This window comes from Triplophysa rosa, linkage group LG20, assembly GCF_024868665.1.
Source record: "Triplophysa rosa linkage group LG20, Trosa_1v2, whole genome shotgun sequence".
In the NCBI taxonomy this organism is placed as follows: Eukaryota; Metazoa; Chordata; class Actinopteri; order Cypriniformes; family Nemacheilidae; genus Triplophysa; species Triplophysa rosa.
In genome coordinates, this window is record NC_079909.1 from 5787304 (window position 1) to 5808156 (window position 20853).

At 40.0% G+C, this 20853-nt stretch overlaps 1 protein-coding gene across 1 annotated transcript in view; it reads left to right on the top strand.

Annotated features, from left to right (window-relative positions):
- ptprga (protein tyrosine phosphatase receptor type Ga) overlaps positions 1 to 20853 on the top strand; it is a 236808-nt gene that overhangs the window by 58344 nt on the left and 157611 nt on the right. Inside the window, exon 2 of the mRNA XM_057361532.1 lies at positions 728 to 820. Coding sequence (XP_057217515.1) covers positions 728 to 820 — 93 coding nt within the window. The remainder of the gene's footprint in view (positions 1 to 727; positions 821 to 20853) is intronic.

A 20853-nucleotide genomic window follows, 5' to 3' on the forward strand; every position in this document is an offset into this window, starting at 1 on the left:
AAAGAAGTTATTTGAAACTCACCGAATGATCATGATTAATAATTGTGATTACATTTTGAGAAAAATAATCGTGATTATCGTTTCCCTTATCGTGCAGCCTTTATTCCCATTTTATTTTTGTTCATTTTATATTGAGAGAAAGGATGGAAATAATGGGCATGAAAGTGGAAATAAGATCATAAAACTATTGGCAGTCACCTGCACAGCTTAAAGTGCCAGTGTATAAAATTTAGCGGCTTCTAGTGGTGAGGTTTCGAACTGCAACCAACGGCTCACTCCACCCCTACCTTTCAAAGCACTATGGTGGCTGACACAGAACTAAGACGTTGTAACTTGATTTTGTATTTTGCACTACACTGTATTGTGTTTTAGGGTTGAGAGAAAAGACTATAAAAATACATTTAAAATTTCAGTCACTGCTTTGCCGAAGGAGATAACATATTTACGAAACGCCCTCTGTAGAGCAATTTGTCCGTTTAGGGCTACCGTAGAAACAACATGGTGAATTCCATGCTAGGGGACCCGTGGTGTACTGTATGTAGATAGAAATAGCTCATTCTAAGGTAATTAAAACCATAAGGCTACATTACGTAAGGACTTTAGACACCTCTGAACACATAGTTATGTATATTATATTGCATTTCTGTCAATACATCCTTCAAAAAATTACACGTTGACTTTCCAAATAATTCATATTTTACTTGTTTTCTCTCTGTTTCTGTTTCAGCATTGGTTGATGGGACGAAGGCGGACCATCGTGACTGGCCAGTCGGTGACAGGCACCGCAGGGCGGCCGAAGAGTCCTACTGGGCCTACTCAGGTGAGCAAAGTACACTCACGCACGCGCTAAAAGAGCAACAACCCTGTCTTCTGACATCTATCTTGTTCTGCTGCCACCAATACACACAGCACCTTCCTGTGATCGACAGCTGGTCTTTCATCCAGACATGTCCACATCACCCCCAGAGGCCTTGCCTTAGGGTCTCCCCTGGCTTTTCTTTTATGAATGCATCGCTACTAAGAAAGTGACTCGTGTTGTCCCTCTAAGCAATATTTGCAGAAGAATAACATTAATCTTTAACTGCGCAACCGGGCCTGCGGCAACCAATGATCTTTATTTTTATTTATTTAAATGCTTCCCCTTTTGTCGCTTTGGGTTTCTGTTGTTTGCCGGTGTGACGGCCAGCCCCTTTCATAGATGTGACCGACAACAAACACTCGGGTGCCACTTCTGTGATCTTTTTGTCTGCAACATACAACATGGTTAGCGTGTGCCGGCAGGGTGCTGAAGTGAAAGAACAATGCTTGTGTCCTGAATGTGATGCATTTATTCATGAACCAGCTGCAGTACACCTATACTTTTCTTTTGTAGAGGTACGTAAAGGTTATTGTATAAGGTGTTATTTATAGAATTGAAGTGTGTGCTTATGTAGTCCGTTTAAGAGGTTTTGAAAGGGGCGTGATGAGAGTGTAGTGTTAGAATCACATCCTCTGTGTGCATGTGTTATGGCATTAAAAACGTGTTTCTTTATACGTCTCTCCTTTTAAAAATGCTTCCTGCGGGATGACATTTGATATGGTTCTCTAGGGCACACATATGTTCTGTATGGATAGGATTTGCGTGTCAATTTACTTTACTAATCGACCGGTCATTAACCTCTGTGATAGACCTTTGCAGTCCAAGATATACTGGAATAAGCTGTGTAGTATACGCTGAATAAGGAATACATGGATTTTGTCAAAAGTTGTCAAATAGCATTTACTTTATATAAAAATACAGCATCAATTGACGATCTCAGTATGTATAGTGTTCGTGTGAAATGAAACCTAGATCCATTTGCAGATCCATGTCCAAAAAAGATTCCCACACTCTTACAGTTTCTGTCAGGCTCCTGTCAACACTTTTGGCTTGTCGCATGTGAATGTCGCGAATGAGGATTGTCACTGTACCAACTATACACTCTAATGTTGGGTTACACACAAAATGTTGGGTTATTTCAACCTATCATTGGGTCAAATATAAACAAACCCAACAGTTGGGTTACATTAACCCAGAATATGGTTCACTCTGACTCAACAATGGGTTGAGTTAATTTTTATACCTAACAGTTGGGTTTGTCCATTTTTGACCCAATGATGTTGAAATAACACCAACATGTACCAAGTGTTGATACCAACAGTGGTGAAGTTTTATATAACGCTAAAATTATAAAAATACTCCTGTTTGTCAAAAGCTTTGGGTGATTCCCATCAGCCCCTGCGGTTCAGCGACAGAAGTTGCTCCATAGGCTGCAGTCAGAGGTTTGACGTGAGGTGGGTCGTGGGACATCTTTGACTGCTCCCACAGTTGATGCTTATTTGCCCGCTGCATCGCCAGAGATTTCAGGGATAAACCTGTGCTGATGATGGGAGAGAGCGTGCTATATTTACTCAGGGATGCTGCGAGTGTGTCACAAGTAGAGGCAATAATTACATGATCATTTGCAAGTAAGTTTTAATCAGTAACCTGGTGAAGAGAAGAGAACATGATGAGGTTTGGATCATTCATAAATACACAAGAGTTAGTAATCATTACACTGTAAGAACCAACACCTCCTGCATTGATTAGAATCAGATATTTAGATTACAAGTGTCTCAATACAAAATACCACAGGAAAAGTGAATATATGATTGAAGTATTAATATGAATATGGATGTCATTTTAATGTTAAATGATACAAATAATTATGCACTCTAAACCAGTCTATTCTGTTTGTCAAATTGGTTGCAAAATAGGTTTTGCTGTGATACAGAACATTATTTCCATATCTATGAACATAAGTCTATTGAAAATAATTATAATTATAAAATAATAATTTCTGTCTGCCACAATATAATAATGTAATGCCTTGAAATTATTTTTGGATTTAGACAATATTAATATACAGTATATTAAGGATTAAGTGTATACATTTATTAGGATATATTAATGCAGTAAATCCATTCAAATGTCAAGACTTATACAAATAAAATGAAAGGTAGCCTTAACAAACATATGTAAAAAATCAAGAATAATGAAATGACAATAGATAAATAAAAGCAATACATCTGAAACGATTATAAGAGCAATGAAAAAAAATCTAATTATAGTGAGCAATGACGGGTTGTGTTCTTTTATCAATATTGTTGTTTACAATTACATGATTCATTTAGCAGACGACTTAAAAAACAAGTTATTTGTCATAGTTGACTCTTGTGTGATAAATTACTTGTATTTCTTCTCTTTTTTAAAGTTTGATTTCATATTAGAAGTAGATATGTAGGTAGCAGAAGGCCAGTGACACTGCAAGACCTTTTTGTGGGGTCCATCTTGTTTGCATTCACTTAAGACAAACTGACTGTATTTATAGTAATACCTTACCAAGCCTGGCATTTACACCAAAAGTCCTTTGACTATTGTGAGCGCACAAGCATTCAAGGAAAGCAATCTGTCAGTCAGACAGCCCCTCGGGTACTGGATTCAGTCTGGGTTTGCTTCTACCTTTATTGTAGCAAAAGCAATATTGTTACACATATACTTTTAATTTGTACACACCCAACTCTGTGTGTATTAACTCTGTGTGTTTGCTTGTTTATATTTTCATTCTACGCTGATCGGAATTCTTAGCTTGTTGCTGAACACCTACAGTATTTCATCTTGCGCACAAGCTGTTGTTGACACACACAGATGATGGTGGTCCTGTCCTCCAGGCAGATTTAATGAACTCGGCAGACGATCCTCACTCTGGAAGTGTCTCGCCGTCTTGAGTGGCTTTAGTCTGTTCGCGCCCAGGCGAAGCTGCTCGTACCCTCCGGTTAGCCATCATTCTCGCCTTGCCCAGTTACCGTTTCCGCATCGAGCTCCATTATCAGTTTTATTTATTGCTCCCTGAAGAGCCCTGGAAATTACGCTTGATCAAACAAAACCCCTAACAACTTGTCTTATGACTTCTCAGTGCTTCAGAGAACACTTAAAGCCCATTGGGCCAAATTTAGCTCGGGCAGATTACACTTATATGAGGTTAGTTTACATTTACATTAGTTGTTAATGTTAACCGTTCACATATTTCAATGTGGAATAGGTCTTTGCACAGTGCTCATGTTTGCATGCATTTTGTGCAGAAATAACCAGCTTATTGGTGTTTTTACTGGCATTTAAAGGGATTACAATTCTCTATCATCTATTACCCCTCATGTCATTCCAAACCTTTATGACTTTCTTTCATCTGCAGAACACAAAAGAAGATATTTTGAAGAATGTTGGTCACCGAACAACACTGAACCTCATCGACTTCGATTGTGTGAACACAAAGACATTACTCCAAAAAATATTTGGTGTTCCACAAAAGAAAGAGTCATAAACAGGTTTTGAACCACACGAGGGGGAATAAATGATGACAGATTTTGTCTTTAGATTGTCTTTATTGAAAGAAATTGCACAATATGCAGGGATAGAAGTCATGTATTTCAGCTAGAAGCATCACATTTTTAATACGGTTTGGTTACACTAAAAAACTGCAAGATTTGTTTAGCAAAAGCTTGACTTCAAATCTTTTTTCAAAACTTGAAATTCAGACTTCAAGTTAAATGTAACAGAGCTTTAGAGAGTAAGATCTATGAATCTTGCTTCACTGTAGCAGAAGGATTTGAATCTGGTTCTGGCATCTGCATCAATAACCATACTGAAAGTCACTATACAGTATGTCCACAAAACGATGTCATTTACTTTTATAGATTATATGTTTTTGCGCCGTGCTGTCACGGTGAGGAATTGTGCAATAATCTTAACATCAATATTAGCCGCATAATATGCCATTAAATATACCCACAAAGTGGCAGAATCTAATTTATTTGATGTGTAAATAGCGCAGCTTTGAGCAATGGCAAAATCCGGTCCAAAACCCCATGCAGGCGCTGCTTCGAGATACATTATGCATAGCGATTTCAAGTACGGAAGCAGCCATATTTTGACAATAAGCCACCATTATCTCTACGGCCTCTAAATTGAAAAGCCTCTCACAGAAACGTGCTAGATTTGGCCCGTAAACAAAGCAAGCATCTCTGAATGATTAATGTACCGAGAGAAGCTACTTTGCAGCTGAGCACAGTATCAGAAGCCTTGAAACAAGATCGATATCATCTTCCAGGAACCGCCAAGCATCTTCTCTTCAGTTCCACACCCTGAAATGCATTTCCATAAGAAGCCTCTTGACAGAAACGTATAGCCTCCATAACAGGAGGCCGCAATAGCGGTGCGATCGCTGCGTGCTAACCTCGGCCTATTCAAAATGGGTAATAATAATGGGTAATAATTTCGAAGCCTTTGTGTTCTCAGAAGTGCTGCTGTTAATGAGTTTTAATTTAAAAGGATGGAGAATGTGGTGCGCTTCTCTTTTCACGACAACCCACGTAAGGTAATTTCATCCTCAGATGCCATCGTTGAATGAATGCCTCGCAGTCACCGCCGAGCTCTTTAGAAAACGCAGATGAAATTAGATATGTTGCCTCCATGGTCCTCTGTCTGATTGTTAAAAGCCATCAATTGGTAAATGCTTTCACAATTCATGATTCGCTTGCATATCTTAATTGAGTCAGAAGATTGAAGAAAGTAGGAGAGAGATCTTTCTATTCCAACCAAATGAAGTAAATATCTCTTAATAATGACCATTAATATTAAAACCTTCGTTTGAATGACCGATGGTGTATCTGCTTCGGGTTTAGTTTTGTATATTTATAGTATATATGAAAGTATAGTTCTAGTATATGGTATAGTATATGGTGTGGTGCGGTGTGATGAAGTACAGTATAGTTATCAGGTATGGTATGGTATATGCTGTAGTGTAGTGCAGTAATGTTCTACAGTAATATTGCATAAGGATAAGTATAGTAGATGGTTTAGTATACTTATAGTATATTGTATGTTATAGTATGGCGTAGTGTAGTGTAGTATAGTATATTTGTAGTTTCTTAACAGGGGAGCCGTGGCCCACAAGGGGATCCAGATAACTTCCAAGGTGGCCATAAAATGACTAATATAAAAAAGATATTTCTTATTGATTGGACGTTTTTGTAATGAGTAAATGTATTTCCAGTTAATGTCAAGCTCTAAATTATTTTTTAGAAGTTTCTGTGAATGGGAGGGGGCCTTTTAATATTGTCAAATACACAAGGGGCCTTGGCGTCAAAAAGGTTGCGAACCCATGGTATAAGGTATAGTATATGTTTTAGTATATTGTACAGTACAGTATTAGTATAGCATAGTGTAGCATAGTATGGTATATGGTATATTATGCTGCAGTATATGGTATAATACAGTTATAGTAAATGTTATAGGGTATGGTAGGGTACGGTATGATACAGTATAGTACGGTATAGTATATATAGTGTTATGTTGTTACATCATAGTATAGTTACAGTATATGGTACATTTTGTTATAGTATATGGTGTAGTATAGTTATAGTATGTATATAGTTAGGGCTGTCACGATTATGAAATTTGATTGGCGATTAATTGTCTAATAAATCATTGCGATTATGGCGATTAATTGTCTGTTTTAGGGCTTTGGCGATTATGACGATTAATTGTCTGTTTTTGAGCTTTGACATTTAATTCTCATACATTTTTGATTCAGCGATTGAAACGACTATATTGTTCTGAATACAAGCTATGTTTTTTTCTTGGAAATACATCAGAAAAAATTGGGTCATCATATATTTAAGGTTTAGGCTTTTACCTGTCAATAATACAACCACCAAATACTTGTAAATGAAGTAAATTGATCAGGAGTGAATTGAAGCCACCATTAAAATACTATCAGTCATAGAAAAGCTTCTAGTCTGTTTTTTTCTCACTTGCAAGACTGCAATAAAATTTTACTTGTGTGTTAATGAAATTTTGGTAGACTGGTTTTCACACTGAGATTATCTTAAATAATATTGAATTGTACTGCAGGTAATTTGTATATGTTTGAGTGTTTTTTTAAGTGATTGTGTTGTGGTGGTACATTTTACAAGTATTACCATGCTTTAGTAACAATATACAGTATACGCTATATGCAATATGCAGATGCACTACAGCTCCCCCTAGTGTCTTCTATAGAGATGTGCAATAATTGCGATGATCTTAAACCATCGCGATGAGGTCAAACAATCGCGATGATATGATTATTTAATAATCGTGACAGCCCTATATATAGTATATGGGACCGATTGTCAATGAGAGAAAAAATGTTTCAATTTGAGTTTGGCACAGTTCTAAAGTGTATTTAACAGCAGGCCTTCGTCATCCTATCATCATCTTCCTCTTTACATCATCCTCTAATAGCTCAGTCCTGAGGACTGGCAGCTTTTGTTTAGTAATGTTAGCAACCTCGACACAGATGTTGACCCGCTCCAGATGTTGTGCAGAGCACAGCAGGTTTGCTGTTTGGACCCTCATGTTTGCTATTAACACCTAATCAGTCAGACAAAGTACTTCCTGTGGGGCAATGTGTGTCTGCGTGTGTATGTGATTCGCAACCTGTTTTGCTATGTAACACATTAGGTTACTTTCACCTGTAAAGCTGTATTAACCGTTGAGGAATGAATAGTGCTTTTGACAGATAACAGGTTTAATTACATACAGTACACAAATAAATAAGAAAAATACGATTCGTAATTTGGAATCAAAGTTCCGACTGCATTCGAGTTGTGTTGTTTTCGATCGAGGAGGAGTTACTCACAAAGGCTTACCAATCTGTAAATCTCTAAATTCTCTGTTAGCTGGTGACAAGCAAACTAATTCTAAACGGAGACTCGCCCCAAAACCTAATCCATTGTTTTCTTTCTTCCTTCCATTTTTTGTGACATCAATGAACTTCTCTCTGACAGCTTTTGTACTTTGAGACTCCGCTGCAGTAAATTGAAGCTGCGTTTACTTTTGTCATTATTGGAGTTATTTTGACAGGGGTATTTTTCATCCGTTAGACCGCTAATTACACCACGACAGGCGCATTGATGAGATAGATAGAGGCGGAGGGAGGAATTCGTAATGCCTCTGTTTTTTTCCCCTCATGTTGAAGTGTGTAATTATGGCCAGGTCTGAGGGCCGGGGGATCTGTCGGACCCTCTACAGCTGAATGAGCTGAACCAGACCAGAGCCGTCCATGATTGAACCCAAACTCACCTCACTCTCTTTATTGCTTTCTCGGTTTTTTCTGTCTTAGGCAAGTTCTTAGACGAGGAAGTGCTCTCATTTAACCGTGGTTGTTCTGTCACGCTATGTTTTGTATGCTAACTTTGGCTAATTTTCAGAAAAAATTCTCTTTAATTTTCTTTTTAATTCTACACCGAGACTTATTCTGCCAAAACCAAGACCATGGGAATGTTTATTTTGTTTTTGAGCCTATGTCTGACTTACTGTGCTAGTTTTTCATAGTAGCCTGTCTATGCTAATTTAGCTAGTTTCTCTCTACAGACATAATTCTTTGCAATATAAAGACCATTGTAACCGGTTTGTAGAGTTAGTACAATAATTGTACAAAATATGACTAACATGACAGCAGATTCTCAACAAAATGGAAAGCTACACTGTTTGAAGCACATCCCTTATAAATATTTCATGATTTTACAGAAGCAACAATAGCTGAAAAGGAAACTGCTGTAGACACTATAAGGTGAGAGAAAAGCAGGAAAGGGGAAATGGTTTAATATTGGTCAATAACTGGATATTATCAGTGGTTTGAATGTGCTGATCTGTTTAAAGTTTGCTGCATCGAGCAACTTGAGATCCATTATGAGATCGGCTTTAATAGAATGAGCTGATAGTGCTTACTGTAGAGTCCATCACGCACAAACGCCGCCACACGTCACCTGCTGGAGCCGTGCTGTTATTCTGCGATTTACTGCAAGGCCAATAACAGTCCTGTAATGGATTATGACATGGTGCCGTTTGAGTTATCCTCCCATTGTAGAACCCTGACCCAGAGGCGCATTTCATCTGCGCTAAGTCCCGAGGTGCTGCTTTATGTGTTTGTGTGCGTGCGTGTGTGCGAGCAACCGATTCAGACCATGCGGGTCAAACTGTGGGCAGCGTTCGATCATTAGGGTCGTTTTTACATGTCACCTTTGACGAAAGAGTAACAAAAGAAAGTTATTCCTTAAATTGAATGGTACTAATAAAAGTACTGCGGTACAAGAAATAGCAACACAATCTCACAGAAACTATTTTACATGATAGCTAATTTGTATGAATTTGTATGTTTTTGTACGATTTGCTTTCGCGCCATTGATGTTAGTTAGGTTTAAGGGTGGGGTTAGGCAACAGAATATCAAGGCAAAAAATGTCAATATTTTATGAGGTAGCTATTTTTGGCTAATTCGTACGATCTCAATCATACATTTTAGTACGATTTGCTCTTGCGCCAGCGACGTTAGGTTTAGGGGCGGGCCTTCAGTTTTGCTTTTTTCTAGTAATCCTACGTTTGTACGATTCACAACGTGCGAATTCATACAAATTAGCCACCTAGTAAAATAGTTTAGAATCCCCGTGAGATCAGGTTGGTTAGGGGAGGGGCTTCAGTATTGCATTTTTACACTAATCGTATGATATTGTATTATTTAAATTGTACAAATTCAGACGAATTAGCCACCTCATAAATACGAATTCCAGTGAGATCAGGTTTGACATACAGTGGTCTAATGTCATTGTTTAGCAAGTTGTAGCTTAAATGGCTAATAGTACAGACAGTAAACCGTGAAGTGGGAAAGCTAAATGCATTGATGGGTGAGATTCATTATTTTATTTGCCCATTTACCAAATTCGGTCATATAACTTAATTATGTATTTATCTCCTCAATTAAGTGTATTCCTAAAAGTTAAAGCAACTGAAAATGCACTTTAATGAATTACTGACGAAATCAAATTAAGTCTCAAAATCTTCAAGTTTAACAGAGATCCCATCAACACCGGACATCAAAACTTGCTTGTAAAGCGATTTTCATGGGATAACTATATGCTGACTTTGCAGAGTATACAAGATTAAATGAATTAGTGAACCTATTGACAGCCCCAATTTCATTTTATCAGTCACATAAAGCTACTTGTTGCCAAAGGTATCGATTTAATATAGATTTCAAAGGCAAGCCAATATTTTGTTATGCAGACCACTGATTTGTTTAACCGGCAGCTAATTTGTTTATTCAGATTGTTTTAACGTCCCTCTTTCATCCATCTTCCAGCCTTATCTTTTATTTCTTCTTTCCTTTCATTCTATGAATCCGTGTCTGGGCTCTGTGTGTTTGAAAGTGCTGATATATCCGGAATGTAAATATCAAACCCCTCCTGCCTCATTCACGGCATACACACACACAGCCGAACACACACCTGACTGCTGGAACACACCAACATGTTGCTGTTTCCATCATTGCTAGGCAAACAGACCCAGGGCTGTGTTAATATTCAACAGACAGACTGAACAAGAGTGAAGGAGAAGTTATGCAGTATTTACAAAGCTCAGGCTTTTGTCTGCCGCGGACGTCATATTAATGAAGCTATCTGAGAGTCATTTACAAAATCGACATAGTTTAACAAGTGTGAATGGTTTTTTTAGATCTGAAATACGTCAATCTCCTGTGTTTGAGCTATTTTCTATTTTGTTGTACGTGTTGACACGATAGGTATGACATGACAAACTTCTATTGTCATTTCTTCATACTCTGTGAAAGAGTAAGAATGCACAAAGCCATTATTGGACATATTTTGTTTGTTGATTCTGATTGGTCAGTTCACAGGTGACACCACCCCCCCATAGATATGCATTTTCTACATGCTAGTTTCATGTCAGTTGAGTAATTTACATTTATTTATTTAACAAACACTTCTATCCTAAGCGACATGCAAATTTGTGAGCATTTAACATTTGTCAAAATCGTTACGTGGTCTCTCTTTTCTTATATAATACAATAATTTGAACCCAAAGCAATATGTCATATATGTTTATTTATTTAAAAAGTAGCCCTGTTTGGGTTAATTTTGTAATAATAACTGTCTGACTGATTGTTTTTTCTGTTCCCTATCAAAAGCTGCGTTTCAAACACTATAGGAGAACATTCTTTGTTCGACCGGTTGTGAAGAACGTGTGTCAAACATGGCGAAATTTGACTAATTACCCCCACAACTGCAGGTTATAAATACACGCGAAGCGGACGCGTCTTCAGGTTTCTTTGTCTTCAAGGACCGCTTTGTGTGCATGTGTTTGTCGTGAGGGAGAAGTCTCCCTCTTTTCTTGTTTTCTAAAAGCTATAGTTAAAAGTAGAGAAAATAGACTTATTATATATTAAGTGACTAAGCATTTGACTACTTAGCCTTAAATGTAATAAGTATAAGACTTTTAAATCATGTCTGATTCCGATCTGAGATGCGTGCCTCCTTGTGAGAGGCTCCTCTCCGATCTGGATAAGCATGAGTTTAGCTTTGAGTGCTTGGGGGCTGACCATGCTGCCCTGGGGCTTGAGGGAGAGTGTGAACTTTGCGATGTCCTAGGCATCCGGGTTCTTCGTGCTCGGCTCTCGTTTCTTCCTCGTCCTGGGGTTCGCGGTTTGATTTAGCCAAGGCATGGGAGAAGCGGAAGTATCAGCCTCCCGTGCCTTGGCTAAATCAAACCGCGAACCCCAGGACGAGGAAGAAACGAGAGCCGAACCGCAACGTCCTCGCGTCTGCTTCCGAAGTGTGCCCTGGCTTCTCTTCGGATCGGGCAGAGGATGAGGCATCTCTTGTTTCAGCGGGGTTGGACAGCGCCGTCTATGGACATTGCTCCCGCGACTCTAGGGTGCTTGAGGAGCTTCTCGGGGCGTTGACTAAGGCAGTCGACCGTCTTAAGCTCGACTGGCCGAAAGCTGGACGACAGATATCTGTCAGGTGGCCGAGGGGACGAGCCCCAACATCGAGCTCTCCCCTTCTTTGAGGATCTCCACAGCAAGTTATCTCGCTCGTGGCAGAGACCTCACTCGTGTCTTGTCACTCGTGTGTGGCCTCACCCGTGTCTTCGTGCCATCGACGTCGATCTATTCGACCATCGTTGGCACGAGGCCGCGGGGGTACACAACGATAACCCGTGTGGAAGAGACGCTGGCCAGTTGTCTCTCCACTGGGACATTGTCATCCCTGAAGAAGCCCTCAGACTTACATCTGCGTTGGTGGGGAAGGCTTTTCAGGCAGCGGGTCAGGCTGGTGCTGCCCTGCACACCATGGTGGTTCTGCAGGCATACCAGGCTGACCTGCTGGATGACGTGAACACAGGTGGGGTGGTAGATGAAACGGCGTTTTCAGAGTTACGCCGGGCCACAGATTTGTCTCTCCGTGCGACCAAGCAGACGGCCCGTGCCATCGGCCGTTCTATGCCTGCTTTGGTCACCACGGAGAGACATCTGTGGTTGAACCTCCCAGGACCTCATGCCTCAGGTAGACCGGACCCACCCGAGACTGTGTGCTTGGTCGGGACTGGGAGACTGGTCTGGAGTGGGTGGAGGGAGAGTGTGGCGAGTCGCACCCCCCCTCGCAGAGGCAGGGGAGCGGCCCACCGTGCCCCTCGGGAGGGCCGGACCTGAGGCGCTTCATCTCTTCTAAGAAGACAAAATCCTGAGACTTGTGTGTCCGGGACTGTGGGTGTGTGCCCCTCTGGGGAGGGGTGCAGCAAGAGATTAGAGGCTCCTCTCCGGCACCCTCACAGGGCCGCTTTGCAATCTCCGCCGCCACCGGCGTTTTGGGGATTAGCGGTTTCAAAAACAATGCTAGATGTTCGGTCGTCTCCTGCCACACCTCAGGACACCGGACATCTGGCATCCCCCCAACAAGACGAAGTGTCGACATTGATACCCCTTTCAGAGAATTTGGCAGCGTGAAAACTACTGCCAGGTATCTCTCCATGGGTAGAAAGAACTGTAGGCAAGGGCTACAGGATTCAATGTACAAATCGCCCTCCGCGTTTCAACGATGTGGTCTCCACTTCCGTGCAACCGGAGTGAGCGCATCTATTGGCACAAGAATTACAAGCTCTGCTGGACAAAGGGGCCATAGAAAGTGTTGGTAGCCCCCCGTTGGCCAACCAGAGTCTGGTTCTCGGACCTAGTATCCCTCTTCGACGACTCGCCATGGGCGATTCCAGTCACCAGGGATCTCTTGTCTCAAGCGCAAGGGACAATACTTCATCCCCATCCCGAGCTTTGGAATCTCCATGTCTGGCCCCTAAAGGGAACCAGCTGAGCGGTACTGGGCTTCCGCCCGATGTAGTGGAGACTATTTTAAGTGCTAGGGCTCCCTCCACTAGAAGGTGCTACGCCCTTAGATGGCGTGTGTAACGAGGAAGGCGGGACGAGAGCCGTGAGGGAGCGGTGCAAGGCCGGTGACGCGTGTGATAATGAGTGTCAGCTGCGCGTTGCACCGGTCTCGCATCTCTCATGGAGGAGCTACGGAAGCATAGAAGGACGAGCGACAGGAGTGTATGACGAGAGAGGACCAGGCCTGGACATTGTGTCAAGTTTTATTTATGTTTGTGTGGCCGGCAGTTGACCGTGAGGTAGCTGTCGGCCCTTTACTTTCGTTTTGTTGTTTGGTTTATTTTATTAATGGTTTATTTAATGTTCGCTGGTTCCCACCTCCATCCTTCCTTACTTTGAACATTGTTACAGAGTGCTTTTGAAAGATAGTGCATGTCACACCATGCAGACCCAATTCACTGCCAGATTGTTTCAGTGTTGGAGTTTCCGCAAGAGAAACTGACCTCAGGCACATGCCCCGCTACTCTCAGGGTTCATGTGGCCTCCATTTAGGCTTGCCACGCCCTGATTGATGGGGTTTCTATGGGAAAACAGCCTTTAGTCGCCCGCTTTATTGTGGACACAGATGTCCTTTCAGACAAAGTTGGAACCTGAAGACGCGTGTGCTTCGCATGTATTTATAACCTGCAGGTGCGGGGGTAATTAGCCACATCACCTGCCGAGGTTATTTAAAGCCAATTTTTGGCGTGTTTGACACACGTGCTTCACAACCGGTCGAACAAAGAATGTTCTTCCATAGCGTTTGAAACGCAGCATCTCGTTCCCGCATTTACAGGGAACAGGGTTACAGCCAAGTAACCCGAGATGTTACTCACACATTGCGCATCTCCTTTCACTTGACTATGAAGTATACTAACTATATAAACTTTATTAATTGTACAATTGTTTGTCATGATGGAACTGGATACAAAATAGAAAACATTTCACACAATAAATGTTGAAATGGTTGCTTTTAAAATAACACATTTAGATTTTAATGCTTTCACACAGAGAAAATCACCACAGTATCTCTTCAAACAAAAACAAAACGCATACTGTCAATTTAAGAGAACATCTGAAAATCTCTTGTGTTTGTAAAAAAATATATATTTTTATAGTTTTATTTTCCTTGAGAGCAGTAAAGCGCAAAACAAAATCAAATCCTGATTAAGGTTGTGGTAAATTCAAGCATGAAAGGGTAAAAAGCAAAGAATGTTTTATTAACAGTAAATGAAGAGTTTATTTCCAAAATGAGATAACTCGTTTTTAAAATTGTTCAAAAATATTTTTTTTATTGTGCATTCCAATTAATATCAATAAAACTGCAGTTGGTTTGTTTTGATTTAAGCCATAATAACAAAAATACAGCTGACTAACACATAAAACACAATAAAAACATGATTTTTTACTTTTTTTTAAACAGAGTTATCTCATTTTGGAAATAAACTCTTCTAATATAAGTAAATGTAAAATTTTGGATATTTTAATCCATCTAGGATTTAGGATTCAAAATCTGTGATTTAGAACAAGAGTCAAGAATCAAATCCATACCTTCAACTCATTTATAATATATGTATTAATTAGAGCTGTCTTATCTATGTACTGTGCATAATAATTTTGTATTTATAAATACAAACTCATACACATGAATACATATTTAGGAAATATTTAAATACATTTATTTATATTTACCAATAATTTAAATTATAAATAAATGTTTATAAATTTTTTGATTTTTCTTAAATATATGCATGTATGTGTATGTGTTAATAAATACAAAATTATTATGCACAGTACACAGATATATATTATGTAAACACAAACTTTTATTCTGGATGCGATTAATCGCGATTAATCATTTGACAGCCCTAGTATTAATGTATAATATATAATGTACAATAATGCAAATCATTTTTATAATGAATAATGATTAAAAAACTTTTAATAAAAATCATCCCCTTGGTACTTATAAGTCCCCATAGTTAGGCAACAACCCTCTCTATTTACATGGATGATTTGCAATGTTTACTGCAGATTTGTTTATTTTCTTTATTGTAATGGTCATTTTGTGTATATGTGTTCATAAAAAGGCCAAAGTGCACATCCCTAGGTTCCGCTCTCTTCCTTCAAGACTGTTTCCATCCATTTTTAACGATCATTCCCGTCGGCTTCGGACGTGTGCGGTCCGTCTCAGATCCTGCAGGGTTACCGGTAGCTTTGGCAGTAATGAGAGGCTGAATGTGAGATGAAGGTAAAGCTGCCAGGTACGAGCGCTCTCTTTCTCTCTGTGTCTGGATGAAGAATAATCCATGAAGCGGAGCAATCAGATGGCAATCAGAAGCACTTGCTGGCCGTATGGCTTCCAGCTGTAGTGCCCTTTGATCAGATCCAGGCCTGGGAAAGTCTTCCCGGACGAGAGCTTTTGATTAGTCCAGGCCCGAGGTGCAAATATGAAGCGTTGCCTGCGTTATTCAGAATACGTGAGGGGGAAAGGAAAGGTGTGAAGTGCGTTTAGTGAGGGCTAGTTATATCTTTAAATACCTCTCCCGTTAGCAGAGGAACGCTTTAATGGCTGGAAGAGGAAGGTAAAAAGGGAAAGCTAAAAAAAGAGAGAGGGAAAAACGCTCTCGGAATTGATCAGAACTGCCTCTTTAGCGGAGGATTAAGAAGTCGACTTTAATGAGAGCGTGAGGCTCTCATGAGTGTTTGTGAGAGAGGTGTGGCGTCTCTCGATGAATACTGAATGGACTGGACAGATCTCTGTGTGTGCGTGTGTTTGGTGAGGGGGGATATGCATTATTCTCATCTAGTATAAAGCAAGCAAATGGATGAGCTGGAATTGATTAAAGTTTATTTAAAGCGTGAGTATAAGGGACCGTTTTTCATAAGCGCTTCTCTGTGATATTTGCCACACAGTGAGGCTCATGGGAGACTCAGTGTGAGTTTATGCTCACTTAATGTCTTTCTATAACTCAGGTTTCTTCTTCTTTTTATGAAATAAAAGAGTTTAACGACTGTAGTCGTATTTTAATGGTCACATGCAAAGCTCCCTTCACAGTCTACCGAGACCATTTATAAAAATAAGCTGAGAAAACAGGTCATTCAAAAACCGTTTATGATGTCAGAACTATGAATATATTAACATAGGACTGGTTGTGTTAAAGTCCCAGTGTAATCAAAAATTACAATGCCTATTTTTTCATGAAATATTGCAGCGTTTATTGTAAATAGTTTATCAATGTGGGTCATTCTCTTTGTAAAAATCGTGTGCACTCATAATCTTAAGTTAAAATCTGAAAATGCACTTCCGCCCTGTATTGACTATCCATCTTAAATGACTCCTCCCCTTCAACTGTCAGTCTGTTGTCAGTTCCATTTCAAAATGCAACGGCTGTTTTTATACATCCAATCAAATACATTTTTCTACCAATACTGATAGCCGATTATTCAGTGATATCTGCCAATAACAATAGTTTGGTGGTTTAATGCAAGATTACATCAGTATCTCTTAACTTTCTGAATGTTATTAATTCATATAATGACTATTAATATTGAGCATCAAACTGGTGGTTTCTTAAATTTTTTTAGATACAGAGCAGGGGCGGCTCGTCCATATTAGGGCGATTGGGGCGATGCACCAGCAAAATGCGAAAACAAGGGCTTTTTCTGTCACATTCAACCACAGTAATATGCATGCTCTCACCATTCTAAATCGTGTGTTCTGCATGTAGAAGTACAGCCCCACTCGCCTTCTGTAGTGTACCGCCCCTTTTTAGGGCGATTTCACTATTGCCGAGATTCGCCCCGAGTCCTCCCATTGACATCCATTCAAAGAGCTTTTTTTGCATACTTCAGCCCCTGCAATGCATTCTCAATGGCTTCCGAAGGGCTAGCCCTAACGTACTTGCGTCATCATACACAACCTTAACTTGTGCAGCGATTGGACGATTCTCGACCCCCAGTACTGCGAGAGATTATGAAGACAGACTGATTGATGGTGTAATTTTTAGGTTATTGTTCCCGTTGCCCCCTAAATTTTTTTGCACCAGCCGCCACTGATACAGAGCACAAATTCATTACATTTTCCTGTCCTCTTTTGATTGACAGGATAAATCGTCTCTGATCATCGGCTGTTTTTAAACTATCGGCCGATAGCTGATAATGTGAAAAATTGCTTTTAGCAACCGATACCGATTATTGGCCAATATATCGGGCTCCATCTCTAATACAACCATTAAAACAATCATTTTGTAGTGTGTTTGGTTCATTATTCCAATAGGATTAATCTGCCAAATAACACACCACCAACAGAATCCATCACAAACTAATAGACACCATTATAGTTTTCATTAAAACCGATAATTCCCAATAAATCCATTACATTTTCTATTACACTGTATGTTTTGGGCAGGGTTCTATTGTTTTTTTTTCAGCAGAGCTATTCATTATTCAGCCCAGTTAAAACATATATTTACATATTAAAGTCTTAAAGGTACAGTAGCAGAGATGTTTGTTTGGTGTGCGTGATTGTACTGTATATTTGACGATAAACTTTGTCTGTGAAGCGCTTTCCATCTAGCCGTTCTAAAGGTCACTGCGCTGTGAAATTTTGAAAGGGAATGTTTGTGAATTTTGCAAATATCCATTATTTACCAGCAGGCTGTCTGGCTGTAGAGACTCCTCTGGGCATTTTTGGTGCTCACGGTTCCACACGTGATGGCACTTAAAGAATATTCCTGGGATTTTTCACCAGCGTCCAGTGACATGTTCGTGACCATGTTCGCAGTCTTGTACACCGTGGTCACCGCTTCACTCTATTTCATGGGTTCCTCATGTGGTTCTGTGGAAATCTGATTCATGGAGGGTCGATCCTTTCAAAAGATACACGAGGAGGAGAGGATAGATAGAGAACCAGAGCTTGGTGAACGGCTTGAAGCCATTTGACACCAGGGCCATGTGGAAAATGAGCTCTGGCTGGGAGATGTAATGAATCAGAGAGAATAGCTTGTTTCTTTTCGCCATGCCCTCCTGGACACAAACACACACACGGCTTGTTTCATTCACGTAGACGTCGTTCGGCACCATCCCACCACAATCACATATCTACTGTAACTATGTGTGGGTACAAACATTTTCACATGAATGAATACAAAAAATCTATGTGGTTTGTATGTTGTGGGTACTTGCCTGGGTGTGCTTTGTGGTTGCTTGTTGGTAAGATGCTATTGGTGGTTGCTTACTAGCCATGTTCATAAAAACCTGAACTCATTGTCTATGTGATATACAGGTTTACAGATATGACTTGAGTGCCTCCTTCAATGTGCGCCGATGGGACTTTTTGTCACCCGTTTTATCGTCCTCCACAGAAGAACCGTAAGTCAGATTGCTTGGGAAAGTACTAGTACACCGTTCTCAATAAACTGTGTGATTTAGGACAGCAGTCGTGTCTGCAGCGCAAACTGCATCGGATGAGTTATACACCGTAGTTTAATGCTTCAGGTTTGTTGAAGTGGAAACAATAATAGCGACGCTTGAGTTAACATAGAAACTGATATGCAAACAAGGCATGACATGTAGCATCTCTCTTAAAGGTAATGTTCGCCTAAAAATGAAAATGATTTAATCGTTTACTCACCCTTGTGTCATTTCAAACCTGTATGAGTTTCTTACTTCTGCAGAACACAAAAGAAGATATTTTGAAGAACGTTGGTAACCAAACAACATTGACCCTCATTGAGTTCCATTATATGGACACAAAACTACTGAGACATTTCTCAAAATATTTAAACTGCAATTCACCGCTTTGCCGTTAGAGACGGGCTCCAAAAGAGAGCAGAATCCCATTGAGCCCCATGTTAAAATGGGCAACTTTACAGCAAAAAAAACCCGTGTTTACAGCCTGGTACAGAAATTTATTTTGGTCTATATAGCTAATTTTACCCTTCATGACAACTGCGAGGAGGGTGAATTTTTTTTATAACTCACCCCTTTTAACTTATATTAAGCCTTAAAATTCTGCAAATTAGGTGCGTGGCCACTTGAGTGACACGTGGTTTCAGCAACCAGGCGCCTCAGCTCAAACCACATCCCGCCTCTTTGCCCATTTTCGATTATCCGGGAGTGACGCGCTGCTAAGATGGCGATGGCCGGCTCCGCCCACTTTGAGCTTCAAAACAGCTCATCAAAACTAAGGGAGACGTCACGGACACTACGTCCATATTTTATACAGTCTATGGTTTTGATCGACATGAGAGTGAATAAATAATATTTTTTGTCCATTTAACTGCAGTATGTGATACACTGTGGCCACATTCAGATTCATGTGATCACATGAATCATCACCCTGCAGTTAAGCTCTGCCAGTCTTGTGAGTAATAAGTTGCGTGTTTTTGAGGAAAAGAAGACACATGAACAGGCAAGGACGAATGTTGGTGGCAACATGATGGCTTTTTAAGGAAACAAACGGGAGCGCTTATTCATCCGCGGCTGACATTCGAAGGCGGCTATTTTCTCGGGGACGAGTGATACGCAGCCTTATTAATTGCCCCTGAAATATTAAAAAGGCTCCATCACGCATAAAATATTCATTCGTTTTCGCTGAGATCATCACGGCTGAATATTTCTTCGCGTTGCTGTACATCGGGAGTGAGAAATGTGGCGTTTGAAGGAAATGACAGCGTGGTAAACAGAGACTCGGGCCCTGAGTGATAAAGACTTTCTCGTTCCTCCTTCACGGCATCCATCCTTCTCGCCTGCCGCAATCCGTCTCTTCCTCCCTTCACCCCGCTTCTCGCCAGCATTATTCATCTCAGCGGTAGACAAATTCAAATAAAAATTCTATATTTAAAGCTTTGAGGTTTCTGTGACTGGAGAAAGATTTACAGAGGCTTTCAGAACGCAAACTTTTTACAAGCGCATGTTTAAGCACATAATCCTTAAATAATCGAAATAGATGCTTTTGGGGTTTTTTCTTTTGTTTAAAGACTTGTACACAAATCACAGACTAATGTAATTTATACATTTACGTGAGTAATAGCTGTGCAAGCAAATCTTGGATGGGATTTGGGCTATAGCAAAGGATGTTATGAATATATAATATACATAACTATGTGTTCAGAGGTGTATAAAGACCTTGCATAATGAAGCGTTATGTTTTTATTACCTTAAAAACAATCTACATAACCCACGGGTCCCCTTACATGGAGGGTCCCCATGTTGTTTCTACAGTAGCCCTAAACGGACAAACGTTTACGTGTTTCGTAAATACGTTATCTCCTACGGCAAAGAATCGAAAACGTGATGACATCTTAATTCTGTGTGCTTCGAAAGTAGCGTGACCACAACCCAACAAACCAAATGTGGGACAGGTAATCCATTTGTGTGGGACAATGTGGGACACCATTGAAAGGTAGCGTAAAACTGTGATATAATAACGGAATGAAAACATTTTTATATAATTTTTTAGCTTATAAAAATTATTTATTATTTAGTCCATTACAACTGCAACATAATTAAGGCATAGATAAAATGTTATATAACATA